Source organism: Cervus elaphus, chromosome 21, assembly GCF_910594005.1.
Source record: "Cervus elaphus chromosome 21, mCerEla1.1, whole genome shotgun sequence".
NCBI lineage: Eukaryota > Metazoa > Chordata > Mammalia > Artiodactyla > Cervidae > Cervus > Cervus elaphus.
Window position 1 is genome coordinate 24,937,376 of NC_057835.1, and position 24,390 is coordinate 24,961,765.

Genomic DNA, 24,390 nt, shown 5'->3' on the forward strand with positions numbered 1-24,390 from the left:
GGCAAGATGCATTTATCAACACTCAAACCAGGAAAATTCATTTTGATGCCGCTTACCTAAGAAGAATGGTTCAAAATGTATTGAAGGAAAAAGCTCTAAAGTAAAAGGGAACCAAAGGATATATAAAATGCTATGGAAAATTAGGCAATTTTTTATCATTACAGAAATATTTGCCTTCACTTAGGAGAATGAATAAAAAAAATTTCCCAAAGTCTCTGCCATATGAAATTGAATTTTTTTAACTGTAAAAAATTAGCAGCTTGATAATAACATAAAGGGATGAAACATTTTTTTCTAATGATGCAAAGTGGACTGAAACCATCACAACCACTGCCAGGAAAATTTCGACAAACAGATTGTTCTCCTTTTATTAGATTGGTGTTAATAATTATCCAGGCACCAAATGGCAGTTTGGAGAATTGCTGGAAGAAGACTTTCAGACCAGTTCTTCCAATTGAGACATTCAGGGACTAAAAAATGTGTGGAATTGAATTAAAACACTGGTAAAGCAATTTGTTTTTTCTTCTCTGTTACAAATAAGCTAGTGGAGTCTGTTAGTGACTCTCATAGCTGGTTGGAGGGACTGGGCAGAGCAGGTGACATTCACCAAGACCAAGGTCACCTGGCCCCAGGGCAGGTAGTGTGGATGTCCCCACTCAGCTTCCATCCTAGAGGGAAAAGCTTTATTTTGAGACTTCTTACCACAAACCCAACGAATAAAGTAGCATCTGCAAAGAGGTGATTACAGATTGTTGTTCACAGACTTGCAGGTGAATAAACCCTGACCAAAAGCAAAGGTGTCCTCTTCCAGCTCCTTTATCCTTTAATCCACCCATCACAGCAGCTGGTAAACTGTACATCACAAGTATCACAGAGACCCTTCACAGGCAGGACTCCCTTCCTTTCTCAGGGAAGTAGTCCTATGTGGTGGGAAACCACATGAGACTGTTACCTATTGTCCTATAAATTAATAACATCAAGGCTTTTAACATCTTTCCCTGAATTGTTCATTGTGCATATTGCAAAAGTGAAATTTGAATTTTCTGGATATTTCCTTTTAAATGTTATTAGAGAAGAGGTAGGAATTTGTCCATAAAACATCACCCAAATACGAATGATTAGTTCTACAATGGCTCTTCGTTTCTGCCCCAGAGGAGGGAATATATAGGTCTCCCAGGTGACTCAGTGGTAAAAAATCCACTTGCCAATGAAGGAGACACAGGTTCTATCTCTGGGTCAGGAAGATCCCCTGGAGGAGGAAAAGGCAACCCACTCCAGTATTCTTGCCTGGGAAATCTCATGGACAGAGGAGCCTGGTGAGAGTCCATAGGGTCACAATGACTCGGACATGACTGAGGAGGCACGCACTATATGGTTACATGTCACACCCTCTGTATTTGCCCTCCAAAGGAGGGTGAGGCTCAGAACCAGTTTCAACTTTTGAGAAAAAAGAAAAGAAGAAATCTCTCTGGCATGTGGCTTAAGTGAAACCAATAGAAAACTATGCTAAAGAAAATAATATCTATCAGTAAATGTTGAATCATGTTTTGGGTACAAGATACATGTAAAGTCCTGGACTTCTCTCAGCCTCTTGTTATCATAGAATGTCCATCTTCTTGTTTGTTTTCAGAGAATCAATATATTTAGCTTAGCTTAAAGAGTTGCGACACCATCAATTTTGACCAATGCCAAAGGTATCTAGGAATAACATTTTAAAAAAATCTTATGGTAGTTGAGTTAAAATATAAATACTACTTTTCTCTGTACAAATAACGTCACAAAACCAAGTTTCTTTCTCATGGTATAAATCAGAAGAAATTTACCATTTTAGTTTGTCCATGGGCTTCCCTGATAGCTCAGTTGTTAAAGAATCTGCCTGCAATGTGGGAGACCTGGGTTCGACCTCTGGGGTTGGGAAGATCCCTTGGAGAAGGGAAAGGCTACCCACTCCAGTATTCTGGCCTAGAGAATTCCATGGACAGTATAGTTTATCCATATTAATTAGAAAATGCCCACCTTCTAGGCATTTCAACGCATATTGCAATTTTTTTTCTACTTTGAATTTGAAATTCTAAAATAATCTGTTGTTACTAGAATGACTTCCCTCATGCTATCTTACAAAAAAGACTGAAAATCTAGAATGAAGATGTTTTGATCTGTTCTTGCATAAATAGCTCTCATGTGGCTCAGCTCCAGAGAGAAAATGCTATTAATGTGGAATTATTAGATTAAGTGAATTTACTGGTTCCAAAACAATATTCTTGATGGATGCAGAATTTATTTTGTTTGTTCCAATATGTTATTTAAGGTAAACTCTAACCTTAATTTCATTTCTATCTGCCTTCTTCAATATGAACTGTACCTTGACCAGATGACTTCTATTAAGAGAATTATCTTCTATTACTAGTACTAGTGTTAAAAAGAAAAGTGCTTTTGACTTGTGGTGTTGGAGAAGACTCTTGAGAGTCCCTTGGACTGCAAGGCGATCAAACCAGTCAATTCTAAAGGAGATCAGTGCTGAATATTCACTGGAAGGACTGATCTTAAAGCTGAAGCTCCAATACTTTGGTCACCTGATTTGAAGAGCTAACTCATTGGAAAATACCCTGATGCTGGGAAAGATTGAAGGCAGGAGGAGAAGGGGACGACAGAGGATGAGATGGTTAGACGGCAGCTCCGACTTGACAGACTTGAGTTTGAGCAAACTCTGGGAGATGGTGAAGGACAGGGAAACCTGGGATGCTGCAGTCCATGAGGTCGTAAACAGTCAGACACGACTGAGCGACTGAACTGAACTGAATTGAGTAAGAGATACAAGAAAAAATAAAGTAGCAGTAAGATGACTGAAGTAGAAACTGTTTCACTGGGAGAATTTTAATAAAATGTCTTTAGAAGAAGGTCCCCAAGAAATCATTGAAGCCAACTTCTTATTTTTCTGTTGGAGGAAGACAAAAAGAGATAAAATCATAGGATAAAAAGTACCTTGCAGATCAAAGGCTAGAATGTATGTCAAATGAGTTTAATTCAGTGTCTTTTCTACCTTGGCTCATATCAATTTTATTTCTTTACTGTGTCTGTATCTATCATGTATCTCTCTATCTATAGATTTGTCTATTGATTTATCTACTGATCTATTTCTCTATTGATCTATCTTCATCTATATCTATGCTTATGTAATCATGACTTTCTATGTATATGTGCTTATATAATCTTGTTCTCTAAAAGTATTCAAATTTGGAAGAAAGTTCAAAACAGCTTTTCCCACACCAAGTCACCTAGTGACTTGAAATAAACTGAGAATTTTAAATAATATGCAAATGATGTCCTAAGGAATTAAATTGAATTATGCTTAATTGGGGAAATAAGTTATATATCACCCACATTAGCTTATTTTATTACTTATATAAGTCATAATTAACTTTTATAAATATTTTGTTGCAAATTAACCCAACCCATTAAAGAAATGAGGTTATAGTGGCAAGGTTGGCCAAATAAGCTCAGTTCAGTTCAGTTGCTCAGTCGTGTCCGACTCTTTGTGACCCCATGGACGGCAGCACACCAGGCTTCCCTGTCCATGACCATCTCCCGGGTTTGCTCAAACTCATGTCCATGGAGTTAGTGATGCCATCCAACCATTGCATCCTCTGTTGTCCCCTTCTCTTCCTTCCTTCAATCTTGCCCAGCATCAGGGTCTTTTTCAATGAGTCAGTTCTTCACATTAGGAGGCTAAAGTGTTGGAGTTTTAGCTTCAGCATCAGTCCTTCCAATGAATATTCAGGACTGATTTCCTTTAGGATAGATTGGTTGGATCTCCTTGCAGTCCAAGGGACTCTCAAGAGTCTTCTCCAATGAAACAGTTCAAAAGCATCAATTATTCGTTGCTCAGCTTTCTTTACGGTCCAACTCTCACATTCATACATGACTACTGGAAAAACCACAGCTTTGACTAGATGGAACTTTGTTGGCAAACTAATGTCCCTGCTTTCTAATATGCTGTCTAGGTTGGCCATAGCTTTTCTTCCAAGGAGCAAGCGTCTTTTAATTTCATGGCTGCAGTCACCATCTGCAGTGATTGTGGAGCCCAAGAAAATAAAGTCTGTCACTGTTTCCATTGTTTCCCCATCTACTTGCCATGAAGTGATGGGTCCGGATGCCATGATCTTTGTTTTTTGAATGTTGAGTTTTAAGCCAGCTTTTTCACTCTCCTCTTTCACTTTCATCAAGAGGCTCTTTAGTTCCTCTTTGCTTTCTGCCATAAGGGTGGTGTCATCTGAATATCTGAGGTTATTGATACTTCTCCTATCAACCTTGATTTCAGCTTGTACTTCATTCAGCCCATCATTTTGCATTATATACTCTGCATATAAGTTAAATAAGCAGAGTGATGGTATACCACCTAGACATATTCCTTTCCCAATTTGGAACCAGTCTGTTGTTCCATGTCCAGTTCTAACTGTTGTTTCTTGACCTGCATACAGATTTCTCAGGAGGCAGGTAAGGTGGTCTGTATTCCCATCTCTTTAAGAATATTCCACAGTTTGTTGTGATCCACACAGTCAAAGGTTTTGGCATAGTCAATAAAATAGAAGCAATGTTTTTCTGGAACTCTCTTGCTTTCTCTATAATCCAGTGGATGTTGGCAACTTGATCTCTGGTTCCTCTGCCTTTTCTAAACCCAGCTTGAACATCTGGAAGTTCACGGTTCATGTACTGTTGAAGCCTTAAGAATTTTGAGAATTACTTTGCTAGCATGTGAGATGAGTGTAATTGTGCAAAAGTCTAAATGTTCTTTGGCATTGCCTTTCTTTGGGATTGAAATGAAAACTGACTTTTTCCAGTCCTGTAGCCACTCCTGAGTTATCCAAATTTGCTGGCATAGTGAGTGCAGCACTTTCACAACATCATCTTTCAGGACTTGAAATAGCTCGACTGGAATTCCATCGCCTCCACTAGACTTATTCATAGTGGTGATTCCTAAGGCCCACTTCACATTCCAGGATGTCTGTGGCCCAGATCATAAACTCCTTATTGCAAAATTCAGACTTACATGGAAGAAAATAGGGAAAACCACTAGACCATTCACATATGACCTAAGTCAAATTCCTTATGATTATACACTGGAAGTGACAAATAGATTCAAGGGATTAGATATGATAGACAAAGTACCTGATGGAGGTTTGTGACATTGTACAGGAGACAGTGATCAAGACCATCCCCGTGAAAAAGAAATACAAAAAGGCCAATAAGCTACCTGAGCGGAAATGCTTCAGAAAAAAATGCCAGAAAAACTTAAGGATTATAATAAACTGATGGTGGTTTATTTGGTCAGTCATGTCTGACTCTTTGTGACCCCATGGACTATAGCCCACCAGCTTCCTGTGTCCATAGAATTCTGCAGGCAAGAATACTGGAGTGGTTTGCCATTTCCTTCTCCAGGGGATCTTCCTGACCTAGGGACTGCAGGCAGATTCTTTACCAACTGAGCTACCAGGAAAGCCCCTATAATAAGCTAGTGATAGATGAACAATCTCCATTTGATTCATATGTGCATTTCTCACTGACTCAAGTCGAGCTTTATTAATTCGCTTTAACTTTAGATGTTGTGAATGATGAACTTCCTTCTCATTTCCTAACAACAATCACAGTAATAAAATATTAGTACCCAGGGTGCCAAGCACTATTTACATCATTGTTGTTCAGTCATGCCCGACTCTTTTATGACCCCAGGAACTGTAGCCCACCAGTCTATGGAATTTCCTAGGCAAGAATAGTGGAGTGGGGTGCCATTTCCTATTCCAGGAGCACTGTTTTACTTACACAATCAATTAAATTAGGAATAAGAGAGCCTTTGCTATTTTCTTTCACTGAGGCCTCTGTTCTGACCATCCATCCAGGGGCCCAGCCAAAGGACCCACTTCCAGTCCTGCGCCCTGACTCGTCAGAACTTGGTCAACCCTGGCGGAGCCCTGAGTACCTGCTTCTGCCGCTCCCCGTGCCCTCACTGGATTCTGGTGCATGTTTTGTTTTTATGGTCCATCCATTTGCTGATTTGAATGCATTGATGGTTTGTAGAGATCATGTGTCTTTTGGGTGAAATACGATAAAGAATCTGATTTATTAGTCTCTCCCGTTTGTCTGCTTTGTCTGTCTTGAGCTCAAGTCAGTTAAGGATTCATACACTTTGGGGAAGAGAATTGCTCTTTGGTTTGAGCAGTGAGTTTCTTAATCTTGCGTTTACCTCTGACCCATGTCTGAAATTCTGCACCAAAGCCAGAAGCTTTCTCTCTCTGAGTCACAGGTTTCTACGTCTGTGACTCAGAAAGGCCTTTATCGCTCACTGGTGAGTATGTAATATTTCCCTTTCTCCTGATGATATTACTAAACTAGATTCTAAATCTCTTAAAGGACCTGTGATCTGATTGTACCTATATACATCAAATATTTGTAAAAGTTCCATAAATGAAGGAAATGTAACTTTGGGTACTCTCAATGTTCTCAAAAACTGTATTCTTATAGCCTGACAGGCTCCTCTGTCCTTGGAATTCTCTCAGCAAGAATACTGGAGTGGGTAGCCATTTCCTTCTCCAGGGGATCTTCCCAATCCAGGGATCAAATCTGGATCTCCTGCATTGCAGGCAGATTCTTTACCATCTAAGCCACTAGGGACTCCATATTTCTATAGAAATCAACCCAAACAACATTCTCCCTATTGCAACACGCTGAATGAAATCATATCTTTCATTGTCCAGTGCATTTTATACTTGACACCAAAGATCTACTTTCTGGCACTAGACTAGTTTTCATGTTCTGGAGTTTTGTATAAATGGAATTTGTCCTTTTTTGGGGAGGTATGGCTTCTTTCACTCACCGTTATTATTTCAAGTATCAGCACCTCACTCCCTTTTATGGCTGAGGAGTGTTCTGTTACATGAACAGGCCACAATTTGTTCATCTACTCACCTGTTGCTGGACATTTGGGTTGTTTCCGGTTTGGAACACTCATGCACAAAAATTTTCATGGACATACACTTGCACTTCTCCTGGGTCAATACCTAACAGTGAGAAGGCTGGTTCTGAGCAGATTTCAGTGTTTAGCTCTATTGCTCTTCTGTTAGAATGTCTTGAAATTGAACCCTTCTTTTTATGTGGCCGAGGGAGTGATTTTAAGCAGAAATTTTCCACAGAGAGATTTTCCAAAGCTCACAGGATGACCTAAACAATACTTTTGACAAGAACAATGAATTTGAAAAATCTGTGTGGCTTCTACAGGTTTTATTCAAAAAGAGAGAATCTAGGTTGCCTGAAATATCTGTAAGTTTCAAATAATATTTCCAATAGCATAAAATTATCCCAATGAGACACTGTTAACCAGAAATTACACTAGTGATGGTCATAAACACGAATGAATAGATTAGAAGCTTCACTGATACAGGAAAGTAATATTATGAGGGTGATTGTGGGGAATGTAAGATACAGAGTCGAAAGAAGATGAAAGAGGTTAAAAAATTATCTCAGAAGGGTCTTTAAGCACATTTCTTTATAAAGTTTTTTTTTTTTTGGATGTGGACCATTTTAAAAGTCTTTACTGAATTTGTTACAGTATTGCTTCTGTCTTATGTTTTGGTTTTTTGGCCACAGAACATATGGGATCTTAATTCCCTGACCAGGGATCACACCTGCACCTCCTGCATCCAAGGTGAAGTCTTAACCACTGTACCATGAGGGAAGTCCCTAAGCACATTTCTTTATAGATAGTATCTGTGCCTCTAATCAGCTCCTTCCTGCGGCTGCTAGGTCACTTCAGTCGTGTCCGACTCTGTGCGACCCCATAGACGGCAGCCCACCAGGCTCCCCTGTCCCTGGGATTCTCCAGGCAAGAACACTGGAGTGGGTTGCCATTTCCTTCTCCAATGTGTGAAAGTGAAAAGTGAAAGTGAAGTTGCTCAGTCATGTCTGACTCTTAGCAACCCCATGGACCGCAGCCTACCAGGCTCCTCCGTCCATGGTATTTTCCAGGCAAGAGTACTGGATTGGGGTGCATTGCCTTCTCCGATCTCCTTCCTGTGGGCCTATAATCATGTTCAAGGCTTTTCCCTGAGAAGTAAAACAGAAGGACACTTTGCCCCCACCCTCCCCCGTGACCCCTCCCCCTTCATCTTGCAGAGCCAGTCCTTCCTCAAGCTCCCCCTGGCCTGCAGGTGGCCTTCTGGGGAGGATGGGTTTCCATTCCATGCTCCTGCTCAGTCATATCCGACTCTTTGAGACCCCATGGACTGTAGTCTGCCAGGCTCCTCTGTCCATAGGATTTCCCAGGCAAAAATACTAGAGTGGATTGTCATTTCCTCCTCCAAGGGATCTTCCTTACCTGGGGATCAAACCCTCAGCTCTTGCATTACAGGTGGATTCTCTACCCAGCCAGCCATGGAGAAGCCCTGGGTTTCCACTATCAGCAATTATCACCAATTGCTCCCCTCAATACTGTTCATCACATGCTTCCTGCTTAGCTGTCTGCTGCCCTGAGTCTGCGGTCCTGCCTTCTGCCTGGTGATTCTCCTGCATCCTCACCTTTCGGGTGGATTTTTCCCTCCTTCTCATAAACATCAGGGTCCTCACTGCTCTGTCCTCTCTACACATGCTTGCTCTGATGCCGAGGTGAGGATGTCAACTTCTCTTGAGTGAACAACAGACTCAGAAGCCCCTGGAAGAGGGTGAATTAGGAAAAGGCAGCCCAATCCCTCCTCCCTGTAGAGGCACAGCTGAGCCCAGGGCACGAGGTTCCCAGAATCTGTGCCCTCAGGCATCGCCCCCGACACCCTTTTTTCTGCTCTGGGTGTCTCTTTGCTTCTAGCTGGTTCTCACTGTTTCAGGAAATGCAGTCTAAAATGTTCCTCTGCACTGCAGGTCTCCTCCTTTAACTCACCGCCCCTTCATTCTGCCCTGATGAAGGAGATTGGCGTCTGTAATTACAAACAAGATTCACCTCCAACTGGCATGTTTTCTGAGAACAGCAGGAAGCACACAAGTACTGATAGTAATGTTTTCTGGATAAAATTACAGTTTCTTTTTTTTTCATTCAGAGTAGCTTATCAGAATAGCTTTGACTGATATGATTCCCCACTCATCTCTTCAGTGATATCATTTTAATAGAAATGTATGTGTTTATATATGGTAGGAAAATTATTGGAGAAGGAGAAATTTATTGGAAAATACTGGGAGAAGGTAAGAAGGAAGTTGCTACCAGGAAATGGCCACTGATGATGTGTTCATTTAAAGATTAACGTTTCACAAAATCTCTTTTCAATATTTCTTTGTATTTCCTAATTTTCAGTGCAATTTTGTCTGTGTTGACTTGCTAATGTATTTGTGTGTCAATGAAGAATAATTTGCAAGAAAAAATACAGTCCAATATTAAATAATAACAAACAGCATTGCTGTTGTTTCCACTAGAGGTCAGACAAAATAAACGTGCCGGAGACTTTGTTCCTGTGTCCTTCATGAAATATAATAAAGCTGAGCTATTTCCAGTGCATATTAAACACATGCTTTGTATTTCTCCTAGCTTTTCCATGGAGCCAGAAGAGAATGCCTCTATTACTGTAGATTATGTAGTCGAAATCATATCCGTTTATTACTCTGACTTTTTAAATGAAATGAATAGTTTATGAATTAGTAACGAAATCATAAGCATTTACAACATTATATTCCTTAGCCGACTGTTGCTAACTCGACTCATAAAGATATATGAAGTTTCATATGTATTTTAAAAAGACATACAGTGTGAATCAGTGAAAGGATTTTGCTCAAGATTCTTTTATAATAACTAGCCTTAGTAATGAACATATTTTATACATTGTACTATCTTCTTTATAAGATATATTAGAAATGGACTTACAGACACAGAGAACAGATTTGTGGTTGCCAAAGGGAAGGGGAGGAGAGGGCAGGGTGGATTGGGAGAGTGGGGTTAGCAGATGCAAACTGGTATATCTAGGATGGAGAAACAACAAGGTCCTACTGTATAACACAGGGCACTGTAGTCATTATCTTCTGTGAGATAAACCATAATGGAAAAGAATATGAAAAAGAATGTATGTATATGTATAACTGATTCACTTTGCTATACAGCAGAAACTAACACAACATTGTAAATCAATTATACTTCAATAAAATTAAAATACAGATATATTAAACACCAAAGCTCAGTAAAATCTCTACTGAGTACCAAGAGAATCTCCCTCTCCACCCACTGTCCCCCAGCCACCTCCTACCCTTGAATCTTTACTGTGAAGATGGAATGGACAGGCCTGGAGGCAGAAGGACCCGGCTTTGATTTGCGTCAAAGCTGTGACCTCAGGTGAGCTCAGCAAATTCTCTGAGTCATGGCCTGTGTTCACAGTCGGATGGAGCCATAGGGACCAGGGCCAGTAGCTGCCAGGGCTTGGGGGGGTGGGGTGGGCGGTGACTGGATCATGGAGGCAGGAATTCTTACAGTGAAAGGCCCCCAGAAGAGCACAGACCCTCTTAGATCCTAATGGGTTTGGAGAAGGTGCTGGAAAGCCTGTAGATTATGGGGCAGAGACTTGAATTAAATCACAATTTCCTCTAATATCCAAACAACACAGAAGCTAGAACTTGAGGACATTTATAATACTTGTAAACAATGCTGCCCCGAACTATTTTACTTGTGAAAGACAGTTAAGTAAAACACACCTTACAGGTTAAATACCATTAGCTGCTCATACCTCACTTCCCAAGAGTTGTCCTGGTGCTGTGACTGTGCCCTGTGGACCCCACTACCTCTGCATTCCAAGTCTTCCTCGCCCTGCTCTTGTCTGCTGTTGTTTATGTACCTGTCCCAGGTGATGCCCCTATATCACCTTCTGTGCTAGTCAGATCTAACCATCAATATTGGCCCCCCATCCTGGGCTCCATTCATCCTGCACTTCATGTGTCTCTTCCTTGTCTCCTGCCGGCTCCTGCGTACAGGTATCCATCTCCATCTCCTCTCTGTGATTCTGTCCATCCTTCAAGTCCCAGCTCAACTATTACTGCCTGGAAGTGAAGGGCTGGGGGTGCACTCAGGCCAAAGCACCGACACCCCTTCCCCAGCTTCTGGGAGATGTGTGTCCCCCACTGAAGGGAGCCCCCTGGGCCTGGCCATTCCCTTCATGGGCTGTGGGGTCTCAGGACTCCTTGGAGGTTGGTGGTGGGTCCAAAAGCCCAGCCCCCTGGCTTCAGCATGGACCAGTTCTGCGGTGCCAAGCCATCCCGGCAGTGGAACTGCAGTGTTCCGACTGTTGGAACTCCAGGGATGTCCCTACTACCGATATTTTTAGAAAAAGCCTTCAGATATCTTAGGGACTATTAAAAGGCTTCCCTGGCGGCCCACATGGTAAATAATCTGCCTGCAACACAGGAGACCTGGGTTCAATCCCTGGATCGGGAACATGCCCTGGAGGAGGGTATGGCAACTCACTCTAGTATTCTTGCTTGGAGAATCCCACGAACCCAGGAGCCTGCCAGGCTACAAATCATGGGGTCACAAAAAGTCAGACACAACTGAGAGACTGATACACACACGCAAAGGACATTATTAAAATGAGAAAATTTTCCAGGTCTACAAAATAGAAGCTGCAGGTGAATTGATTATAAATCGACTAAGCAGCACTCTTGACCAAATTCAAAGAATAAATTGGACTATCTTCAAATAGAATATTGTGTAGGTTTGACTGGAGCAGTACCATGAGTGCAGAAAAGATGGAAGAAAAACAAATTAAAACGAGTGGATGAAAGTTGTCATCATCCGCGAGATCCATGGAAACCCCTCTCCCTTTCGGTGAGGCGCCCCCTGCCCCCACCCCCCGTAGGTCCTGTAAACCAGCCCTTCTCCCAAAGAGTAACAAGTCAGGTGCCGGATGGATCAAGTACAGAAACAGCCTCAGAATCCTGTGGGGACATTCAGGAAGAAGATGCGCGTGATGATAGGAAATGGTTTTGGAACCGAGCGCATCGTGGGAAATGTGTGTAATTCAGCCACAGGAACAGGCTAAAAAAGGCTATTGAAAAGTTGATTCACTCATTGTGTGGGGCCAGATCCAAGTGTAATTGCAGTGGAGAAATTAGCATTCCATTATTGCAGAGCGGTTCTGAAAAACTGTGTCTTGGCCAATTTGTTTCTCTAAATCTGTGTAACATTATCGAACGTGAGTCAGGCGGTAATATTTTTCAGGCTCTGCCTACTTAGTGCCAAAACCCCTAGATGCAAAGTTAAAAAAAAAAAACTATTCATACAGATGCAGATGTTTTTAGCTCTATACCAAATATTTCACCTACAGTTTTCACTCTTATGAATAATCATTTTACAGGTTTTGGATGAAAAAAACCCCACTGATTTGCCTGTTAAGTAAGATTTTTCAGGGTGGAGAGGGGAGGGTGACTGTCCTGCCACTGGGCTGTCTGTGGGCATTTCAGGATTGGAGTCTTTTAGGAACTGGACTTCTTAACCCCCTCAAATTTAGTCATACCCATAAATGCATATAAACTTTGGACATATGCAGTCCTTTTAAAGAGTGTCCAATAATTTCAAATGTCCATTTTTCAAGAAGAAAATAGACTTATCAGAATTATAAAAATCAATAAATTCAAAGTATTTTCAAAATTATGATTTTTTAAATTGTGGTCAGAGGAATGCTATTATTTGAAGAACTGTTGCACCCAATTCTGCCCTGCATAAATGAGTCACAGGTGATGTTTCTACATCAAGTGGGCTCAGAGGTAGGAAATGAGAGACACCTACTTCAACATCCATCCTCTTCTTTTCACTGAGTGACAGAACTCAAATTCCAACTCTTGGCTATATATGCGTGCGTGCTCAGTCATTTCCGACTCTTTGTGACCCCATGGACTATAGCTTCTGTCCATGGGATTCTCCAGGCAAGAATACTGGAGTGGGTAGCCATTCCCTTCTCCAGGGGACCTTCCTGACCCAGGAATCAAACCTGCCTCTCCTGCATTACTGGTGTCTTCTTTACTGCTGAGCCACCAGGGAAGTCCCTTGGCTACATATGTTATTATCAAAAATAAAAAACTTTCTCTAGCGTTAGTTAAGTCCATGTGACTAATTCAGGTCAATGAAAGTAAAGTACAAGTGTTATACGTGGTGTGTGGGATGGACAGTTAAAGAGATCTGCTAAGATCTGTGGCTTAATTTTTGCTCTTTTGTCATTCTTTTCATTCTTCTGTTAGTCTAGAATGCAGGTGAGATGGCTGGAGCGCTAGTAGCCATCCTGGCTCATGTGATGACCCAGAGGATGCAACTTAATGATAGGATGATAGCTCAGAAAGATCAATGAAACTAGAGTCACATTGAATTGCCTGCCATCCACCTTCTTGAAAAAAGAGAGAAAGCAAGACCAAAAAACCCTTGCTATCACTTGTACTGGGATTCCCAGGTGGCTCAGTGGTAAAGAACCCGCCTGCCAATGCAGGACACACAGCAGATGGGGGTTCAATCCGCGGGTCAGAAAGATCACCAGAGGAGGAAATGGCAACCCACTCCAGTATTCTTGCCTGGAGAATCCCATGGACAGAGGAGCCTGGTGGGCTACAGTCCACGGGGTTGCAAAGAGACAGACGTGACTGAACACGGTGCACCATCACTTGTACTAGGGTTTTACTGTTATGTCCAGATGATCCAAATCTAACACAATGACTCTTTACTTATTAAATTAGAAAATCCTAACATAATTATAAGTCATTAAATTAATAGCGATTATTTTGTGGCTCAAAAAGCTCTAGATATTTGGATTGAACATGGGCCTATAAATATTGGTGAGATTTTTCATTTATTACTAGTTTCAGTGCTTCAAAGGTATCACAGTGACAAACACCTGACACTCAGACACTGAGGCTTCAACATTAACTTGGACGACATCTGGGAAGCTGGGAATAAGTACCTGATCCATTCCTTGGGTGTGCATGTCTCTGAAAGCCCTTTGGAATGTATTTGATCTTCATTCTACTCTCTGAAATGTTTCCTTGAACTTGGTCTCCTCCCAGTTTCCTGCACGGTCGCCTTTGCTCAGAACCTCACCATCTGCTCAGCTTTGCAAGAGCCTTGGCATCTGCCCACGCCCATCCCCACCATGTACTTCACCCCCCACCCAGATCTGAGATTTTTCTCAATCAAGGATCAGGTTCAGCGTAATGAGGTGGGAGAACCATGGTGTTCAGAGTCAGACAGACCTGAGTGTAAATTCTAACCGTTCTACTCACCAGCTGGGTGATCGTGGACAAGGTATTTAACTTTGGGGAACCTTTGGTAAAATAAAAGTACAGTGGCATGCCTCATGGAGGGACATGTCCTGAAGTCACACAGTCCAGCATTTGGCGGCTCTGGGTTTCATTAGGCGCACCTCCCACAGGTTCTGCCCCAGCCCTCTGCTCATCAGTTTCACTGCACTCAGGGCTCACATGTGCCAAGGGCGAGGGAGCAGTGTGCTTTCTGATCCGCCCATTTCACGGTGTTCAGGTTGAAGCCGTTGTCACCGGTGTGCTCCTGCTGTCTTCTGAGAACGTGCCATGTCCCCACACCCAGGAACTCTCGCTGACTCTGGCCACCTGGTCCCCACACCTTCCCTGAAGCCAATTCTAGCAGCTCCAGGGCCTCAGGGCTCCTTTAGTCCGCAGGGAAGTCTAAACTTACCCTGGAGAGCAGAGCCCACCCTCCACTTTCGTCATATGACTCCCCACGGCCTCCCCACTGCAGTGTCTGTGTGCACGTGGCTTCACTAATCCAGGCACGGCTGTCCAGAAGGTGAAGCTGCAAATAACTACCCTGTTGGTTTCAGGAACTTCCCCCAAATCCGTTTACATGAACATTGGATCGGTCAGCTTCAGTTTCCGTTTACTCTCCCACACTCCCTCCAAAGCTCTCTCCTCCTAACCGGGGCCACTGTTAAGTGATTACACCCCACGCCTTACCCAATCAGGCCCTTGCTCAGAAAGAGTTACCCAAGCCAAGAAGAGCCACCTTCACCTTCCCTTCAGGATCAGAGGCCCTCCTGCAGTGGAAACAATGAACTCAGATTTGAAATGCAAATCAAACCACCAAGAGTTATCTTCTCACACTGGTCAGAATGGCCATCATCAAAAAATCTGCAAACATTAAATGCTGGAGAGGGTGTAGAGAAAAGGGACCCCTCCTGCACTGTTGGTGGGAATGTAAACTGATAGAGCTGTTTGGAGAACAGTGTGGAGATTTCTTTTAAAAACTAGCAATAGAACTACCATATGACCCAGCAATCCCACTCTTGGGAATATACCCTGAGATAACAACAATTGAAAAAAAACACATGTACCTCAATATTCATTGCAGCACTATTTACAATGGCCAGGACCAGGAAGCAACCTAGATGTCCATTGACTAAAAGTGGATAAAGAAGATATGGTACATATATACAACAGAATATTACTCAGCTATAAAAATGAATGAATTTAAGTCAGTTCTAGTGAACTGGATGAAACTAGAGCCTATTATACAGAGTGCTGTTAAGTCAGAAAGAGAAAAACAAATATCTCTAATCATGCATATATATGGAATCTAGATAATGGTACTGATGAACCTCTTTGCAGGGGAGGAAAAGAGGCACAGACACAGAGAACAGACTTGCGGACGTAGAGAGGGGACAGAGAGGGAGGGATGAAGTGAGGGAGTAGTGCTGAAACATATGCATTACCATATGTAAAGCAGCTAATGGGAAATTTCTGTCTAACACAGGGAACTCAGTGCTGTACTCTGTGACAACCTAGAGGGGTGGGATGGGGTGGGGTGGGGGAGGGAGGTTCGAGAGGGAAGGGATGTATGTATTATGGCAGATTCACATTGATGTACGGCATTAACCAACACAACTTTGTAAAGCAACTATCCTCCAATTGAAGATAAAATTTAAAAAAATAAATTCAAATTGCTCCCCCACAAATGGTCACTGTTGCTTAAAGGAAAAGAAGTTCACTGGATATTTTTTTTGGTTCTCTAATTTCAGATTGGTTCCCTAAGCTTCTGGTTCAGCCTTGTAGGCAGATATGTACTCAAAAAATTATTTCAAGGTCTATAGTGATCTTTTAAAACAGAATTTGGTTGTGTAGATTGGTAATTATTAAAAAAAAAAAAAAAGCTGAAATGAGCAAATTTTCAGGTTGTGCGAACACATTCAATACATTTATAGATTTAATGGTGTGATTAGCTGCTTTGCTTTCTTGCCTGAACACATAAAATTTATAATAGGTCTCGGATGTTTTCATAATTTGGCAAGTTCTCCCTCAAAAGAGCAGAAAGGGGAGGAAAAGAGCACTGCAACTTCTCAGCTGCAGAAACACACTCATGGTTTTTCTTCTTGAACACTCTTCTGGCTCCTCAAAGAAGAGATGGTCTGATAATGATCTCCGGGAGCTATGCAGTGAGAGCCAAACACAGACCTCACATTTTCTAGCAGTTACATTAAAAAAAATAAGTATAAGAAAATGAAAACTAATTTTAAAACTGTGTTTTATTCAAGCTGTTATGTGCAGCATGGATGTGTGTCGCCCCGTGGCACTAAGCAGGACTTGAGCCGGCTGCTCCTACAGAGGGAGCAGGAGGGGGACGAGAAGGGCAGGGGGTGAGGGCGGTGTGGATGAGCGCAGTCTCCAGGCTGGGAAGGGCCCATGGACAGCGGGCCTCAGCCGAGCTCCCGTGACTCAGCCCCTGGGTGACTCCTCCTTAGAGTGTGCAATGATTGCAATCGTTCATAGCTCTCAGAATTCTAGTCAGAGTTAAATCACATATGCAAAGCCCCTGGGAAACCCCTGGTGAATGTTCAGCACTGAATAAATGTTAAAACAAACACATGTGTGTGCGCGCATGCACACACACTTTTTTAAGTTGTCCTGGACATTTGGCAGTACTCATGGGAACCAGTCAAATTCTGCTTGTCCAGGCCAGGAAATTAGCTTCTGCACGTTCCCCAGTGGCTCAGTGATAAAGATTCCGCCTGACAATGCTGGAGACACCGGAGACCAGGGTTCGATCCCTGAGTCGGGAAGACCCCATGGAGAAGGAAATGGCTACCTACTCCAGTATTTTTGCCTGAGAATTCCATGGACAGAGGAGCCTAGTGGGCTACAGTCCATGGAGTTGCACAGAGTCAGACATGACTGAATTGACTTAGCACGCACACATGTTGTCCATAAGGAATTTGCATTCACTCTTCATTAATTTTTTTGTTAAAATATTTATTTTCATTTATTTATGTGGCTGCACACGGTCTTAGTGGGTTTCGAAGAGATGCTCCTGGTGAATTGGGGGAGACAGAGGGCATCTTCAAACATGAACAGTCATTCTGGGGTGTCAGTTGTTCTAAGAAGGAGTGTTTCCAACAAGATCATGGTGAGTCCTTCCTGATGCGATATGTGTATAGTTGAGAAGCTGTTGACAAATACTGAAGGTGCTGAAACACTTTCTTCCTGGACACGGATTTCCTGGAGGCAGGGAGGTCTGGTCTGGGTGCCTCAGAGCACGGCACAGTCAGAACTGGGTGTGGAAGCTTCTTCCTCTCTGGTCCGAGGGCGTTATTTATTTCTTTATTTTTTTGGCTGCCCTGGGCCTTTGTTGTTGCATGTAGCTTTCTTTGGTTGAGGTGAGCAGGGGCTACTCTCTAGTTGTGGTGCGTGGGCTGCTCATTGTAGGGGCTTCTCGTTGTGGAGCATGGGCTCTAGAATGTACGGGCTCCATAGATGTGGCAAATGGGTGGAGTTACCCCCTGGCATGTGGGATCTTCCCAGATGAGGGATTGAACATGTGTCTCCTGAACTGGCAGGTGGATTCCCAATCACAGAACCAGCAGGGAAGTCCCCTCAGGCCTTATTTCTGAAATTCAAGGATGCTAGTCTTGGTGAGAAATGTTCACAGCGATTTCCAATGGATAGATGTTTGATCCTTCACAAGCACTGTTAATGTCTGTCCCCAAAGTGCCATTCTTCCTCCCAAACATCTAAACTATCTCCTCGTACACTCAGTCCCGGATTTCATTCCAGACCGAATAAGGTAATCGGTCACAGAAGGCAAATAGCTGCATTTATATATGATAATACATATTTGAGTGGAAAACTCTGAAACAGCAGATGTTTCTTAGAGCAGGGAAATGTCCATTCTCTTTATGTTTCTACATGTTTAATCACTGGTAAAGGTCGGCACAGAGTGTCCTTTACTCATTGGAGGCCAACGCGAAGCTGTCAATCCTACACAAGGCAGCTTTGAATCCAACTCAATAATTATGTTGTTCTGCCTTAAAAACAACAGCAAATATAAGTCATTTATATTTTCCTTATTTGGGGGCAATTACAATCCAAATGAAGATTTTCAATCCCAATTTGTCAAGTTAATGATTAGGGTGTCAGATCTACATGATGGGTCTGTACAAGAAAAACACATCACAGGGGTGTGGCTGACATGCAAAATGATGCTTCTTTGAACAACTTTATCAGATTGGTGGTGACACTGACCCCTCCTCCCCTCAGCCTGTTGGGACATCGGCCAGGAAGTCGGGGGTTGACTGGATGCTGTTGATGGCCTACAGGAGGGACAGGGGCTTCTCTGGGGGTCAGAACTGGGTTGAATCCTGACCCTGGATTTGTCTCTGGCCTGTGAGGCAGATTATTGACTCTCCAAGTCCTGCAATGCTGATGGAAACCTTTCCATGCATTGGGTCTAGGAAGCTACGAGGACGAACTCAGGACCTCAGAACACCAGGAGGCGCTGTTGTCCCATCAGGATTTAGGGATAGTCCACAAATCTGGGCTTCCCAGGTGGTGCTAGTGGTAAAGAATCCCCCTGTCAATGCAGGAGACATAAGAGATGCCGGTTTGATCCTGGGCTGGGAAGGTCCCATGGAGAGGGAAATGGCACCCACTCCAGTGTTCTTGCCTGGAGAATCGTAGGGATAGAGGAGCCTGCCTTGCTGCAGTCCGTAGGATTGAAAGAGTCGGATGTGACTGAAGCAACTTAGCACACATGTGTCTGTTTTTTTTTTTTTTTTAAACATTCAACTTTGGAAAAGCACATAGCAGTATTTATTAGAGCTGGCTAAAATCCCATTCTTAGTTTTAGACCTGAAAGAAATAAGTGAATACCAATAGATGTCATAATCTTGACTAATTCTTGTTTTCTTTCTTTGTGTTGACACAGCTCACAGGTAAGCAGACAGAGCCCCATGGCTGAGATACTAAAAACAGTGGAAAGTGGTCCAATCCGACTGTATCTTTTCCTGGTTTTCTGGTCTTGGGCAACTTATCCACTTTCCTGAGCAACAGTTTCCTCATCAGTGTCTTTGGGCCTCGGGATGTTTACTTCATAAACGTGCTTGAGGATTTCAGGACATGACTATATAGGCATCAATGATGGGGTCTGACGGTGTTGACAGTGATTAACCAATTAAATCTGCTTGTGTCGTAATCAACTGCTCAATCATGACAGGAAATAGCAAGGTACTGCTCCCAGACCACAATAAAATGGATGTGATGTGTGGAAAGAGACATAGAAAACATGAGTTATAAGATTAGTAAAATATTTACGTATCATGATGTCAACTTTTAAAACATTTTCTAGGTAGCCAAATCAAAAACTCATTTACCCTCTTCTTTTTGCTCATAATTACAGTGGAAGAATTTTACTTCTCTGCCTAAAGGCTCCAGGACTTTTCACGGGCTGGTGACAAGGTTTTCACCTGAAAACAACCACAGCAAAACTCATCATCAGTTTTTATTTCCTACCAAATATCAGAGGTACAGCACTGAACACAATTGTATTGCATTCAGGTAAGAAATTGTAGGGCTTCCCTGGTGGCTCAGGCGGTAAAGAATCTGCCTGCAATGCAGGAGACCCAGGTTCAATTCATGAGTTGGGAAGATCCCCTGGAGAAGGGCATGGCAACTCACTCCAGTACTCTTGCCTGGAGAATTCCATGGACAGAGGAGCCTGGTGTAATTGTTTGAATAGGTGGAATACATTGTCTTTAATGGAGATTTGATCCTTCTTTGGTTTTAGATCTTTCTTTGGTATTCTGAAGTCTGTGTGTGGAAATTACAATTCTTTAGCACAGATGTTTATAAAATGACCCCCTCTCCCACTTACCTGGGCTTCTTGCTTCTTATGGCCTCACTTCTCACTTATTTTGCGATATTTCAAACACCTGCTTGGTGGATGACCGTCTCATTGTCATCTTTTGTAGAAGCTTCTCCACGCTGCCTGCAAATTCTTTCTTCTAACTTGCCAACTCGTCTGTAACCAGCGCTTCTTTCCAGGGAATTGGAGTCAGGGTGGTACCCTGCTCACTGTGTCCACAGGAGGCTGTGTCCCTGTCACTCACTTCCCTGTCTCCTGCTAGGCGGAACTCCCCGGGAGTGGGCCTGGCACACACGCCTTCTGATAAAACACCTGTCGTCTGAACATCTCTGACTCGGCATCCTGTCTTGTTTCTCCTCTTCTGCCACATCGACTGGGATGTGTATGTGGCTCGCAGACATAAAACTCCATGGAGGGCAAGATGCCTGTGCTCTGCAAGGGGTTCGTGGAGCAGATTTGCAGCTTGTGATCCCTTTATAGGATGGATCACATGTGCATCGTAGATAGATCAACTGGTGATTATAAGCGAGCTACAAGGACTTCCCTAGTGGTCCAGTGGTTAAAGAATCAGCTTAGAAATACAGGGGACATCTGTTCGATACCTGGATCAGAAAGATCCCACATGCCTCGGAGCAACTAAGCCTGAATACCACAACTACTGAGCCGGCATGCCTAGAGTCTGGGAGCCACAACTTGCGAGTCCAGAAGCCACAACGACAGAACCCGAGTGATACAGTGAAGTCCCCCACTTGCTCCAACTAAGATCTGATGCAGCCAAATAAATAAGAATTTTTTAAAATATTAAAAAAAAACAAGCTAAATATATCTTTAACTGCTGTGTGCCAACCCCTGTGATGCAAAGGTCTACTCAGGTATCTGTCTTTTCTCTGGGGACCCAGACTCCCTTTCAGTCAAGTTTGCTTTAACACAAGGATGACATGGGTTTGTTTTTAAAAACCATATTGAGTATAAATGGCAACCAACCTAGAGACGTGTAAAAGTGAGCAAGAAACTGGAAAATTAAATCAAGCTGTTTGAAACAAGATAGGAAAAATATGCAAGACAAAGAGGTGCTGTGAAGAATTAATGATTTTCCTTTAATCTGAGTTCATCTGGCTTGTAGGAATACACAGAGATACTCCTCAAAGCAGGGTTAGCATTAGGAGGGTGGGGCCTCTCTCTTACTGCTCACCAGACGCGGGTGAATTTCCAGCAAAGGTTTCCTGACATCAGAGGCAGTGGCCCTTCTGTATGTGCATTTACTGGAACCCAGACTGGGATGGTGTAGCAGCTGGCAAAAAGTCCTCTCCACTTGGGGTGAGAAATCAAGCCAAGCAGACTGGTTGATGGACCCCAAAGAATCAAAGTGACGCAGAGGCTCAGGGGTGCCCTCCCCTCCCCCACTGAGCTCCTGGGGTTGGGGGAGAGTGTTTATCATGGGCTGGCCACAAGCCTCTCTATATAGCAGCTCGAGAAGGACCACACTGAAACTCTTTTCCGTTTTTATTTCCTACCATACACCAAATGTACAGCACTGAACACAATCGGTTGCTTTGATGTAAGAAATATTAATTGTTTGAAGAAACGGTGTACAAACTACTTCAAATTAAAAAAAATGCATACATCATTGCTTTTTTTGTTTGTTTGTTTACAAAAGACCCAATTTACAGTATCGATCATTAACATCATGGAAAGAAACAAAAATTCAGTGCACGTTACAAAACAGACCAAGTACAAAGGAGGCAAATAAAAACAAACATCCTTCACAAAACCATCCTGTTCAAACTACGCAAACACAAATCAACGAACCTGAATTGCAGTAAATTATGGTAATAAATACATAGGTTGGTGTAAGAGATTTCTTTTAAATTAAATAAAATATATAACAAACTCGTTAAAATATTTAGCAAATTAAACCTTTGTCTTTGTAATAAGTGAACTCATTTGTATGCATCTATCGAGGACTGTATAGCAAAATGTTTGTAAATACATAACTTTAATAGAAAATTTCGTTTGGTGTCCCGTTTATAATAGACAGCACACGCGTTAGCTCTTTTTTCTTAAAGTTGATTTTTAAATACTCACCGCTCCTACCTAAGAACTGACATCTCATTTTCACTAGACTAAGAGTCAAGGATTTCAATGAACGCCAAACCAAAGATAAGCCCCACTTCATACAGAACAGTGACTAGTGTCGTGGTGGGGGGATTACTGCGCATGGCGCTTCAGCTGGTGCAGCAACGGTAACAACAGTGGAAAACAGCAAGCCTGCGAGCACCATGGCATCCAGTCCACATACACATCCATGTTGCTAAGAAAAATAAACACTTTGTTACAGCACAGAAATCAAGCCCATTTACACAGAGGCACGTCGCACACCCAGGGTGTGTGCACAGCAAAAAGGCAGTTTAGCTGGTTGTCTATACCTTTCTCTTAAAAAAAATAAATATAAAAAAACTTTTGAAACAATGCTTAACTACTTTACAATCCCTGAAATAGACATCGCCTTTCCTATAGTAACTACTACCCTCTGATCCATCCAGAAACTCGAGATCGAAGGCTCAATCTCGCGTCGGTGAGCGTGTCTGTGTGCCTGTGGGTGTGAGTGTCTGTACTTTGCAGCACGCCTCTGTCTGCAGAAAGACTTTTGTCAAATCAAAAGCTGTCTGTTTGCCTCAGGAGGCTGAGACAATGTTGCCAGTGTTTAAAGCAGTGACTCAGATCCGGGTACCATTCTTGCTTGTGTGACTGTATTTTCCATTCCTTTCCAGTCAACCCAGTAAGATAAATGCTATTTCAGGGGGATATGGTATCTACACAGTTTTCCATGTGGGTGCGTTTACATTTGCTAAGTACAAATCTACAACACTGTCCCTTGTGTATTGTACCAACAAGTGGCAGGAAAGCCTGGCCAGTCACATCGAGTCTTACTTCTCGTCTTGGGGTAAGAGCTGCCAACTATCTGGTGTAACCTGAAAAACAAATAGACAAACCTGCATCGCTAAAAAGCTTGTTTCTTGAAATAATTTCAAATAAATACTTCATATGAACTGAAACCAGACAGCGAAGTCGAATACTTTGCTGATTGCTCTATTTAATTATTGCTAACAAATTTGAAACAGGCTGGTTTTCAGTCCACTGTGCTTCTGTAGGACACACATCCTGTGAGTGAGTGCCTTTTATCTTGTGCCCCTCCACACGTTTTACCCAAGCCCGTTCATAAACACAAAGCTCGTGAAAGGGGTTGGGGGTGGGGGGGTAGAGTGTGCAATAAAAATTAAACTGGACCACAGTGCAGTCCTTAGACAAGGATTTTCCTTCATATTTTTTTTTGTCTTCTCCTTTAAACCCAGCCAGATATGTGATTTGAGAATAGCATTTCTAATATTTAAATTCTATTGGAAAATAAATTAATAAACACACTTGTAAAAATATGGCAGACTTCAAAATGCAGTTAAAAGATAAAAAACTCTTTGATTAGAAATAAATAAAATATAAAAATGTCACATTTATTTTACATATACTGTACAAAAAAAAAACCCAAAAGAGTGCAATGAAGGAATAAAAGGAAAACATATGAAAATAAATAAGATCTAATATTTGACTGCATTGCTTTTTCATCCAAAGAGTCTATCATAGTTTTTCTTTCCTTTTCACGTCAGCTGGGGGGGGATAAATTAGTGCAATGTTGCAATTGTAAATGCAGTATGGCCACTGCCTGCCCGGGCGGCCTGGAGCCCCCCCAGGTGCGTCTGTGAGGCTGGCAGGGCTCCCCGGGGCTGGGGCGCTGCGGTCTACACGTGGATGCCCTTGACCGCCTGCCTGATGCTCTCCAGCAGAGCTTTGCATTCCGGCGAGGAGTCCCGCTCCAGGTTGCTGTACATGTCTGTGAGCGTGTTGACATACGCCTCGAAATTCTGCTCACTGATGGGCCCCTGAAGGAGGACAGAACACGGGGCTCCAGTCACGTGACCTGGGCTGCTGGGAAAGGGGGAGCAGGTCTACAGGGTGTGGTATTCTGACCCTGGAGCCTGGGGAGGGGGGAGGGGCCCCGTGTGGCGGTAGGAGTTCAGGGGGAGGCAGGGGTGAGTGTGTGATGGGCGGGTCTGCTCACTCTTGACTCGGCTACCGGGGTGAGTGTGACCCCGTGTCTGTGCGTGTGTGCCAAGTCCCTTCAGTTGTGTCCGGCTCTTTAAGACCCCATGGACTGTAGCCCACCAGGCTCCTTTGTC

The 24,390-nt window shown here is 42.8% G+C and overlaps 1 protein-coding gene across 2 annotated transcripts in view; it reads right to left on the reverse strand.

Moving 5' to 3' along the window:
- Positions 1-21,740: 21,740 nt before the first annotated feature.
- ST18 (ST18 C2H2C-type zinc finger transcription factor) overlaps positions 21,741-24,390 on the reverse strand; it is a 93,877-nt gene continuing 91,227 nt past the window's right edge. For both annotated transcript variants that reach the window (XM_043879960.1, XM_043879959.1), the window contains exon 22: positions 21,741-24,093. In XM_043879960.1, coding sequence (XP_043735895.1) covers positions 23,953-24,093 — 141 coding nt within the window. In that variant the 3' untranslated portion in view covers positions 21,741-23,952. The remainder of the gene's footprint in view (positions 24,094-24,390) is intronic.